The sequence below is a fragment of the Sinocyclocheilus anshuiensis genome, unplaced genomic scaffold (genome assembly GCF_001515605.1).
Source record: "Sinocyclocheilus anshuiensis isolate Anshui unplaced genomic scaffold, SAMN03320099.WGS_v1.1 scaffold117, whole genome shotgun sequence".
NCBI lineage: Eukaryota > Metazoa > Chordata > Actinopteri > Cypriniformes > Cyprinidae > Sinocyclocheilus > Sinocyclocheilus anshuiensis.
The window spans coordinates 3,626,745-3,638,455 of NW_015536624.1; the positions used below are offsets into that span (position 1 = coordinate 3,626,745).

At 38.9% G+C, this 11,711-nt stretch overlaps 1 protein-coding gene across 1 annotated transcript in view; it reads left to right on the forward strand.

Annotated features, from left to right (window-relative positions):
- The first annotated feature begins 1,560 nt into the window (after positions 1–1,560).
- LOC107704761 (G-protein-signaling modulator 1-like) overlaps positions 1,561–11,711 on the forward strand; it is a 32,041-nt gene continuing 21,890 nt past the window's right edge. Inside the window, exon 1 of the mRNA XM_016507766.1 lies at positions 1,561–1,723. Coding sequence (XP_016363252.1) covers positions 1,665–1,723 — 59 coding nt within the window. The 5' untranslated portion in view covers positions 1,561–1,664. The remainder of the gene's footprint in view (positions 1,724–11,711) is intronic.

The following is an 11,711-nucleotide window of genomic DNA, read 5'->3' on the forward strand; positions in this document are numbered from 1 at the left end:
GAGGCCGTCTGTGAACTCTCTGCCTGTCCTGTCACAGCTATGGAGGCCGCTTATAAACTTTTCTCCTGCTCTGAACCAGCCGAGGAGGCCATCTCGGAACTCTTGTCTTGTTCTAAACCCGTCATGGAGGCCAATTATAGACTTTTGTCCTGTCCCGATCCAGCCGAGGAGGCTGCCTATGAACTCTCAGCCCTGTCTGTCACAGCCAAGGACGCTGTCTGTGAATTTCCAGACTGTTCTGTTGCGGCTGAAAGGGTCATTCTGGAACTCTCAATCCAGCCTGTCGCGGCTACTAAAGCCGTAAATGAGTTTCCATAGTCTAGTCATAGTCTTGCCTTGCCTGTTTTCTCATGTTCTGATTCTTGCCTGTGTTTTTCAGATTACCCTCTCATCTCGCCCTGTTCAGATACTGTTTACCCCTCACCTGGACCATCGTGAACCATCACCTGTGTTTCGGATTAACCCTTTGGATCACCCTGTTTGGACATTGTTCGCCAGAGATCGACCACGCCCGTTCACTGGACTACTCTTGTGTCTTGCCCTCAATATACCTGTTTACCATTGTCTGACCCTTGCCTGTTTTGACCACGTCCTTAAATAAAGCTTTGCAAATGGATCCGCACGTCTCTCGTCTCGTTCGCCCCATAATACTACATTTTTTTTCTTGCAACTGCAAGTTTATAGCTCACAATTCTATGAGATTCCATACATTTGACACCTGCACCAGCTGTGTGGATGATTATCGGTAAACTGTAATTTAAGGAATTTGGACCTGTTAATCAAACAAAAAATATTGCATGACTTCAGAACACTTGGAATAATTATATTTTTTATATTGCATTTGTCCTCTTCTCTAGCTTGCTTCCTAATCTAGTTGTCTAATAGACCTAGCATTGTGCAGTATATTGTGAATGTTGTTGGCTTTTTGGTGAATTGCTTTTGTAATTGCTTTGGATAAAAACTTCTGCTGAATGCATAAACATCCATGCAATACAGTACCCATGGTAACATTTGTTACTTTTTAAGATTCTTCTAAATGCATCCTTTTGTGTTTCACAGAAAAATAACAGCATACAGGTTTTAAACAACATGAGGGTGAGTAAATAATGACAGGATTTTCAAGCCTTCTGAGCTTTGAAAGAGCAACAGAGCAAGAGTGACCAAATGCTCCTTTGGGTGCATGCATGAAGCAAGATCTATGAGAATCATAAAGTGATTTATCACATAAATATGCTTATACACACAAGGAATTTGTCTTAGTTACAGAATCTTCCAGTGCACAGACAAAAATAACAATAAGACAGAGATAATAAAATAAAGATAAGTAAAAATATATAAATTACAAAATGTACAATTGTGCAGGGGAATGTGCATAATAAAAGATATAGCATATGTTTGTGTAAGTGTGTATGGAGCACATACATTTACATTCACATTCACACACACTCTGCTTCCTGCTCACCAGCGTCACTCAGAGGAGGGACTTGCCTTTTATGGTCTATTGACACAATACCTCACTTCCTCAGCAGCTGCCAACACACACACACACACACACACACACACACACACACACACAGAGGACTGAAGTGCGTCTGCTCAGAGCCCCAGAGGAAGAGGGAAGCAGTGAGCAGCTGGAGTTTCTCTACGGCTCCTACAGCTCACCAATGGCTCAGTCGGCGGGCAGCATGGACTCGGATCTGGCCAGCAAGCGGCCCCACTCGAGGTAGGAGCTCACAGCGGGGGGGATGGGGGTCTGATCTGCTGCAGACCGAGAGAAAGAGCTGCTCTTGTTGGGGGAAGGTGGAAGAAAACCAGCAGCGGGAGGAGAGGGTCTGCCGGCTTGCATTTGCGCGAGGGAGGGCCTGTCTTCAGCTTGTAGACGTGGGCATGATTCTCTTGAAGACAGTGCTGTCAGATTGGCAGAGACTGCACAGATTGAGATGGCTAACGCCACTGTTTGGGCTCGTTGTGGTCTGTGAAGGGATAAAACCACATAAGACAGATTAGACATGGCAGGAGAGCGATATTCAACTCACACAGGCAGTTTCTCTCTGTTTACAGAGACATTTGCATGTTCAGCAATGCTCTTTGCACCTCTGCCCTGGTCTTTGCATACGTGTCGAACAGTTACGCCACTCTGACAGATCTCACTGTTGCTGCGTATTGCATTCTGAAAGTCCCAAACAACATCCTTGAACAGTTGATTTTGACTGATTTCAATAATATTCAATGACAGTGCACTGAAATTATGCATGCTTCCATTATTCCTATGAATGTTTAGGGGAATTTTGTAATGCATGAGGCCAGAAAGCAGAACATTTGCCTGCTTCTGCATGGTCAGTGGTCAACAAACTTTTTGACGCCTGGGGAAAATGTTTTGGTTGACAGTGATGTTGTAATTATTGACATCTCATTTGAGAGATATGTTGTGGTAACAGCATTGCGTCATAAGGAATAAGAAACACTAATACCTTTAAAGACGTGAAGACAGCACACAATGAATAACAAAGAGAGATTTGCAGACCATGAACGTCAGTTCATAGTGATGTGTGTATGTGTGTGCGTCATGCCTCATAGCGACCATAGAAATCTCCGCTTGGTGTGTGTGATGTCAGAGCAGCGAGTCGTCGGCCTCCATTGACTCAAGTTTGCTGTCTGAGCTTCATTCATTACAGACGTCTATAAGCATCACAGGAAAGAGTCTCAGCAACACAAACATAATCCAGATTCATAATGTGAGAGTTAGACATTTCGCACTGTCCTTTAACACTTAAACCTTTTGAATGAATCACTGCTGGCACAAAGCTTGTTTAATGCAACTAGAATCCACTCAATAGTTGATAAATTGTTAGTATAATGTATTAATTCAGGGTTCAGCTTGGTAAGTAATGGTAATTACCTGTTGGTACCTTAAGGCTACAGATTTAGGACTGGGGTAATATTTGTTTAAATAAATAAAGCTATCACAATCTTATTGAGCTTTATATTTACTATATTTATTGAGCACTAATCTGAAAATTGGCGGTACACCAATATCTATGGCAAGTAAGGTTCTTGTACACCATATTTAACAAATTTGTTTCTTTTTATTGACCAATAATTACAATGTACATTGTAAAATTAGTTATTACTTAACTTGTTATATTATATTGATTAAGTTTGGAATTTGCCTGCTTGTCTCACGAGATAACTGTGTAACATTTAGTGCCCTGTAATAAATCGCACATTCAAATATTGATAGGCCTTGACATATCAAAATGGCTACTAACGGTTTGACTGGAAAATATCATCACTTCACATTGTTTTATAGTCAATATTCTTGTGCTTATTCATAAATTGTCTCAGATTATATTTTAATTAAAAAATAAATAAATTTAGTTTATGTAGAATACTTTTTTATATTTATAAAACCCATTAAACTGTAATAGTGATGAATAAGAGACATGCTATTTAGACGATATCGAATTAAAAAATAAATAAATTTAGTTTATGTAGAATACTTTTTTATATTTATAAAACCCATTGAACTGTAATAGTGATGAATAAGAGACATGCTATTTAGACGATATCTGATGAAAAACAACTATTGCTTTTGCATTACATATTAGATCTATTAATTACACTTAAGTTCAGTATTCTTGTAGTTATATCTGACCTGTTCTCAGTCAGCAGGTGTCAAAAACTGAAGTGAGGTCAAGCACTTTTTGTGTCACTATTAAGACGCTAAAAGTTCCCCTTGGCATTGCTATATCGACCAATGTGTCTCATTATAATTTTAGCTAAAATTTTCATCTGTTTTCATACATTTTTCAGTTCATCTCTCCAAGAGATTCAGTTACAGGCATGGCCGTATGCAGGGTTTTAGAAATACTGAGGTCCAAAAACTGAGCTTGTAGGGGGTTTGGGATCATATAGTAAATTATTTATAGATGATAGATAGATTAAATTAAACTGGTAAGACAACTGCTAATGAACTGTTAAGTGTCTGTAAACTACAAAAAAAGATTCGATACAAATAGTAGAGCGGACCAACAGAAACAGTCCAGTTTAAGTCCTGCTCACAGGGAGGAGTTAAAGATTCGTATCGCCTGTGGGACAAATGACATCCTCAGTCTGTCTGTGGAACAGGATGAAGACAGCATCCTGTCGCTAAAAGGTGCTCTTCTGCCTGGAGATGATACTGTGCAGCGGGTGATGGACGTTGTCCAATATGGACAAAAGCTTGCTAAGAGTCCTCTTCTCTGCCACAGATGTTAAAGGGGTGGTTGCTTGCGATTTCACTTTTTTAACGTTAGTTAATGTGTAATGTTGCTGTTTGAGCATAAACAATATCTGCAAAGTTATGAAGCTGACAGTTCAATGCAAACGGAAATATCGTCTTTTAAAATTCTGTCAGTTTAATGCCTACAAAAACGGCTGGTAGGGACTACAACAGTCTATTTCTACACCCACCACAGAACCAGCCTTCTTCACCAGCTTATCCAACCGCGTGGCATCCCTCTTCTTAATGTTGCTTCCCCAGCATACCACAGCATAGAAGAGGATGACCGTCTGGTAGAACATCTGCAATAATCTGACAGATATTAAAGGAACCCTGTCTTCTCAGTAAGGAAATTCGACTCTGTCCCTTCCTGTAGAGGGCATCCGCCTTTCTTGATTTGATTTGCCATCTCAGTCGGTTTGACTTTGACGAGTGCTGTTAGACCAATGCGTAGCTGAGATGAGGGGCTCGCTTATCTTGCCATTGTACAATACTGTTGCAGCAACAAAGTATAGCTATTATTTAATGAATTTTATTATAGCTACACCTTGGAAAACATACCTAGGAGCTCAATGGTGGGTACAGCCATGGTAACAGGTGATTTCAGACCTGATAATTGAGGTGTCATTTTAATGGTCTAATTTTTTTCTTTGTGTTCAAACAAAAGAAAGTGTTTTGTGTTCAGTTCAAATGTATCTTTTGAATGAGATGTGACAGTGTTCACGGAGCGGGAAAATAACCTTAAGATTCACTCTGCTCCTCACATAAAGATATCAAAAGACTTTAGAAGACTTGAAAAAAACTTGAAAAAGCAAAGTAATTTGTAATGCTTTTATAATAGTTTTTGCAATAAATGATATTTTATCTGTCTGATACTTGTTTTATGTTGTTGAGAAGCTGACAGGTTTAGGGTAGGGGTGGGGTTTTGTGCGCAAAATATCTATGAAATTATGAATAAAATAATTTTTTTACAGTGTAAAACTTTTATGCATGATCAATTTACTTTACAGCAAAACAAATGATTTTAAAAGCCAGAATTCTAATGACAAGAAATGCATAAGGAAAACAACTGAAGCAGTGGCATTCTTAGTTTGAAAGTTAAAAAGCAAAGTAATTTGTAATGCTTTTATAATTTTTTGCTGAGTTTTTGCAATAAATGATATTTTATCTGTCTGATACTTGTTTTATGTTGTTGAGAAGCGGACAGGTTTAGGGTAGGGGTGGGGTTTTGTGCGCAAAATATCTATGAAAGTATGAATAAAATAATTTTTTTACAGTGTAAAACTTTTATGCATGATCAATTTACTTTACAGCAAAACAAATGATTTTAAAAGCCAGAATTCTAATGACAAGAAATGCATAAGGAAAACAACTGAAGCAGTGGCATTCTTAGTTTGAAAGTTAGCTTCTTAATTGTGCCGAGGAAGGCTCTTGATCATGATTCAGCTGTTGATGCTTTCATAGTTGGTCAACAGGTTGTTATATCAGTAGTAGGTCATGAGGACACACATGCCACAGTGTTTTGAGAAGTAAAATTTCCTGTTTTCAAACTGTGTTCGAGTCCATCACACTGACAGTAAGAAAGCTCACATCTCTTCATTATGCAATAATTGTCAGAACAAACGGTCCAGTTCATGACAGGTTCAGCCGCAGGAATGACTGCTCTTCAGGAGTCTGTGGATTTCTGTTTTCTATCCATCTAGAGAGATAAATGTATTAGTGTTCCGGGTTAAGTTGAGTTAGGCTATGTGTTATAGTTCATTTGATATAACTTGACTTACATTAAAACTGTCATTATTGTATTATTGTTAAGAATCAGGAATTGGAAATTATATAAAAACATTTTGTTGTCTGCAGCTATAACTAAAACTTTCTTTTTAGATATGCAGTGGTCCTATTTGGCCAGACATAATCTATGAATTTTAGAAGTTTAAAATGCTTCCAAATTTCAGCACTAAATCAGAAGCAAGCTTTTTTTGTTTGTTTCTCTTGTCCATTTTGTTTCTGAGCCACCCGACGTGGCTTTGGAGAATGGTTTTATTTGGCCAGTACACTAGAGTTTGTATGCTTGGCTTTGACCTTACTCTTTTTAACTCTTTACCAACTGAATAGGGTGCTGCTGACTGCACTACACTCTGTATATATTACCTCATTACATTGTGCTCAACAAATGCTCCTTGATGATGGGTTCTTCCTTGCCCTGTCTCTCTTATGTACTGCACGTTTTGGCAAATTCAGTCCTGCTATTCAATGCATACTGACAATTTGCACAGTAAACATACTACATTGACTTACTGTGTCAGTGAGTGTATTACCTTATTACATTCAATGTGATAATGTCAGAGCACTCAGCTAATTACTAAATACCCAAATACATAATCCTAGTTGTTCAAAATCTTATTAGCTGTAATTCAGGATTAACCAGTGAATAATCCACCAGACCATTAGAAAGAGCAGCTGTGTAGACCTGTCTGATTAATCAAAGAAAAGCAACCAAAGCAAATTTATCCCACACCTTTAGAATTCAGAAATGATTTACATTCCAAAAACCAGCATTCAACAGTACATAAAATCTGGTGTTCTCCACTTTTATGATGAAGGCCCTCGTTTGATGTTGTACATATTGAAAATGTGGAGCATTAAATATTAATGCAGGATCTCGGCCTTTAACTTAATTGAGAGAGCGAGGTTGTGACACGCTGTGGAGCGACACTAGATGAATGTCTCACACACACTTACGCTGCTGAGATCAAAAGTGTGCATGTCAGGGTAATGATGGCCTTTCTGTGAGCGCACGTCACATGCTCAGTGACATGCGCTTCCTGAACTGCATGACCTGCTAAGCCTCTCAATGTGTGCCACATTTCCGATCTAAAGACTTCAATGTAAAGTCAGCAGGTGCCAATAAAGCAATATATTTCACACGACATGAGCAGGAGCGCCGCACAAGGCTGCAGGTAATCACAGACAGCACTCGCTTATGTGAAATTACTATTATACAACAGTTCAGTAAACAATAAGTTCATTTTGAGGTACTTACATTTAGTGTTTTTAACAATTGAATAATTCACTAACATTCATGCAGCTTGTTTTGTTCCTTAATGAATCAAGTGTTTTCGAGTGAATGGTTGAGTGAATGATTCAATGACCCATTTATGCTGCTAGTTTCATTCCTTAACGAATCAGTGTTTTTGAATAAACTGGTTGAGTGATTCAATGACTCATTAATGTGACTTGTTTTGTAATTTAATGAATGAGTGTTTTTGAACAAATTGATTGTTTGAATGATTCAGTGACTCAATGCAGCTTGTTTAATTCCTAAATGAATCAGTGTTTTTGAATTAATTTGGTGAATAATTCAATGACTAATTCATGCAGCTTGTTTCTTCATTAACGAATCAGTGTTTTTGAATATATCGCTTGTGTGAATGACTCCGAAAGTAACCTGCAGAAAGAGTCAGTGTAAAATACCCACCATTAACGCATAGACAGACAGTCTGTCTGGAACAAATGCAGACAAGCGTAATGATGCAAACAGTTCTGTTGGACTGTATATTAGCACTTTTGAAATACTGCTCCAATTCATTTGATTCAAGGACCAAAACTAACTGTTGTATATCCAGCTGATGAAAATGTTCTAAGAATGTTTTGAAAGTTATGAAAATAATTCCCTGAACATTCAATTTTTAAAAAATGTTTTTAAATGTTTTTTTTTTTCTTGATTATTTGAACTTTAAAGGGAAAATTCAGTTTAATCATTTTGCAAACATTATGGGAACATTAACATGACATTTAACATAACTTTTTAAAAATTTTAGTCTAACATCCAACAATTCCCTGAACATTGCATAAATAATGCTTTTGTGTTGAGGTTTTGAGAATATTATTAAAGACCAGATAACGTTGAACAAACATTTTAAGAGAACCTTGCCAGAATATTAGCCAAAGTTCTGAGAATTTTCCCTGGTAGCTGGGTATATGTTTGATTTGTACCTTGCAATTTGCAAACCACAGTCATGCCACAAATGTTCTAGAGAAATTTGATTTATCATTCTGGTGGTTTGTATGTAGAGCTTCATGTTTGTCATGTGAAACACAAAGGGCTTCTTGGGTGTCCAAACAGAAGAAAGCATGGGGTCAAAATCATTCATAGACATCTGTAACCAACATCAGATCAATTTAGGCTAATTAGATGTATTCAGTATGTGTGTGTTTTTTTTTTTTTCATAGAAATTTTGAAAGTTGTTACTTATGGTGCAATGACTGCATTTGTAGAGGTTTTGTCATGGCCATCTCCTGCGTTTGAGCTCTTTGGGTCAGCAGAAACAGGATTAGCTGGCCTGTGCCCTAGGTGTCCTTCAGGAGAATTAGGGCAGCTTCCAGCTCTCATGGGAGCAGTCGTCCTGCTGGTCAGCACTCATGTGGGTCAAGTTTCTTTGATCGCAATGGATATTTGGAGTTCAGAAGGAAATGTCAACTAGCAGTTGTTTTTGAAGTTTCAGAGAAGTTTATTGGTGATTTTGGAGAGTCCAGTGTGCATTTTCCTCAATGGATCCAACTGAGAACATCTGAGAACTGTCCATTTGGCTATTAATCTGGAATTACATTCAAAAGATGACACTCTGGTCACAGCAAAATGCTGCAACTCATGGATGTCATCTTGAGATCATCATGTGTTGTAGCTTTCCTTGCTCATTGATTTGTTGCGTTGTTTTGGGACTGTGAGTTTTGTATATTGTGGATGATGTCGACTGAAGCGTTTCCTCTGAGTGGGGCTCAGATAGCCATGTGTCGTCTGGTTCATCGCGGCCCCAGACCACAGGCCACGCTGAGACCTCTGAACCAGGAGCTCGGGCTCTATGTTGAGAAGACACGCACCAAACCTAAATGCAGGTACACATGGATGTTTTATGGAAGCTTCTTTCTATAATCTAGTTCAGGAGGAATAATGAGCTTGTACGGTCCACCCAATCGGCCCAACGACGGAATCCAATGGTGTGGGCGAAGGTATAATGCGTGTAGGTCTTTTACTTGTGCTTCTGCAAAGTTCACTTAATTCATCAGGACTTAGTTTCAATTTTAGTCTAGCTCCGTGTTTAATCTGACTCCAATTTCAAGTGATCATTACATTTAGATTGTATTCCTAATTAAGAACTGATCACAAACAGGGTTTGAAATTAACACCCGCCAAATGCGGGTAAAAATCAGCTGTGGCGGGTAACGCTGTCAAATCACTAGCCATTAGTTTCAATTTTAGTCTAGCTCCGTGTTTAATCTGACTCCAATTTCAAGTGATCATTACATTTAGATTGTATTCCTAATTAAGAACTGATCACAAATATCGATTATGTATTAATTTAGATATTTGATTATTCCGAACATCCCGTACTTTCAATTATTCGTTCAATAGGGACCCGGTATCGCACAGAGAACTCACACCGGCCGGATGCGGTCTCACGGACACAAACTCGTCAGTTCTGATCTTAAACAGAGGATGCAGGGTAAATATCTACCTTTACGTTTGCCGCGCTCTGCTTGCTTCAACAAAAAGCATAGTTTTGTATATTCACGAAAACTGCAACTTACTAAGGCAGTGATAGGTCGAAGGTCTCAAATGATGTGCCCTATGCTCCATTCATTGAGCCTTTTTATGATCTATCCTGAACACAGATTTGCGGTAATACCAAACTCCTCTTTAATCTACTAGAAATAATGATTTAAGGATCATGCAGAATTAATCAAATACAATATTTTATTTGTCAGGTAAAAATGCATCATGCCAATTACATAATTAAACAATTAGAAGCCACTTTAGAATCAAATTCAGTTCCAATTCAGATAAATACATAACATCAATTGTTCAAAGATGAATCTAAAAATGAGAGATGCATACCTGACAGCAGAGAGACACAGCAGCATGTGAGAGTTCTAGTACAGAGCTCCAGAGACTCACACACACTGTGTGGGGTTTTTTTTGGTTACGGAATCCCAAAGTAGTGTTTTGCTAGAACAAAAAAATCTTCAAATCAGTTGTAAAAACATAAAAGACCTTTTGGTTTGTTAGGATCTCGTAACCCAAAAGGTCACACACATTTTGGGGATGAAAGCAAATGCTTATCAAAGATCTTTATTGGGGCATCTCCCACATCAGAAGAACAGGTTTGTTTTCTTTATTCTTGCCTGTTCTGTTGATGCGAGAGTTATCAAACACCCTTGGAGCCCAAGCCCAGGTGTGACCAGGTGTGTGAGCCGGCAACATTGCACATCCCTGAGGGAGTTTAAGTGGAATAAGAGGGAATGGAATGGAGCCCCACACACACTCCCGCTACTGAGGGTGAGCTATCACTGAGCCTTTTAATATTCTGGGAGAGTTTGACCCCCTGTTTCTCTCATCTCCTTTGGCCCAGCCAAGCCCTGAATCTCCTGCATCTCTTGAATACCCACCCAGCCTCCCTCTCCCACCTGGTCTTCCAGTATCCACCTGTTCCTCGCCTCTGCTGGCTCCTGTCAGTCCCTTGGCTCATCATCAGTCTGTTCCACCCTGTTGTGTGGATCCACCTCTGGCCTTCCAGTCATCAGCTCCGTCTAGGTTTGAGGATCCCCTGTCTCCACCACCAGCCTCTGAGCCCTGGGGCCTCATTTATAAAATGTGCGTATGCACAGATTTGATCTTAGAGTGTGCGTACGCTAAAATCCACGGCAACGTTCATATTTATAAAAACGGTACTTACCGCCACGTCAGGGTCTGAGCAGGCGTACGCACTTTTCCTTGTGGCAAAGTCGGAGTACTGCAGTTATTTGAACATCTAAGCTGCAATAATAATAAAAGCGGTGTACGTGCAAGCACCGAATTCATCAATTTTGGGGATGAAAGCAAATGCTTATCAAAGATCTTTATTGGGGCATCTCCCACATCAGAAGAACAGGTTTGTTTTCTTTATTCTTGCCTGTTCTGTTGATGCGAGAGTGTTGACCTGTTGACCTTCCAGTCGCACCTGAAGTATTTATATTGACCACACATAAAACAGCTTGAAACAATAGAGCTTATTTTATAAGAGAACTTGCGAAGTCTTATTTTACTACTAATGCGTAAAATAAAATAAAAAATGCATAAACGCATCTCCGACTGTTTTGTCTGTGTAGCCTATTAGAATAGGCCTATGTCGTGCAATAACGGTTTTAATCAGCTTGAAACAATAGATTTGTGAAATTTGTGTAGCGACCTGAGGGGAAGGAGAGGGTATGAGGAGTCAGGTGTCCTGCTCTTTCTTGTAGATCTTCTCTTCAGGTTAGTGAATTTTATTGTTTTATTACAGGATAGGAATCTTGAATTAAATTTTGGTAAAATCCATCCTTACAATACAAGCTGGCAATACATACTGTATATACTGTAGATGTTTATTGTAGTGGCTGTATAATGATGCTTTAAGCAGCATTCGCCACTCCCCCC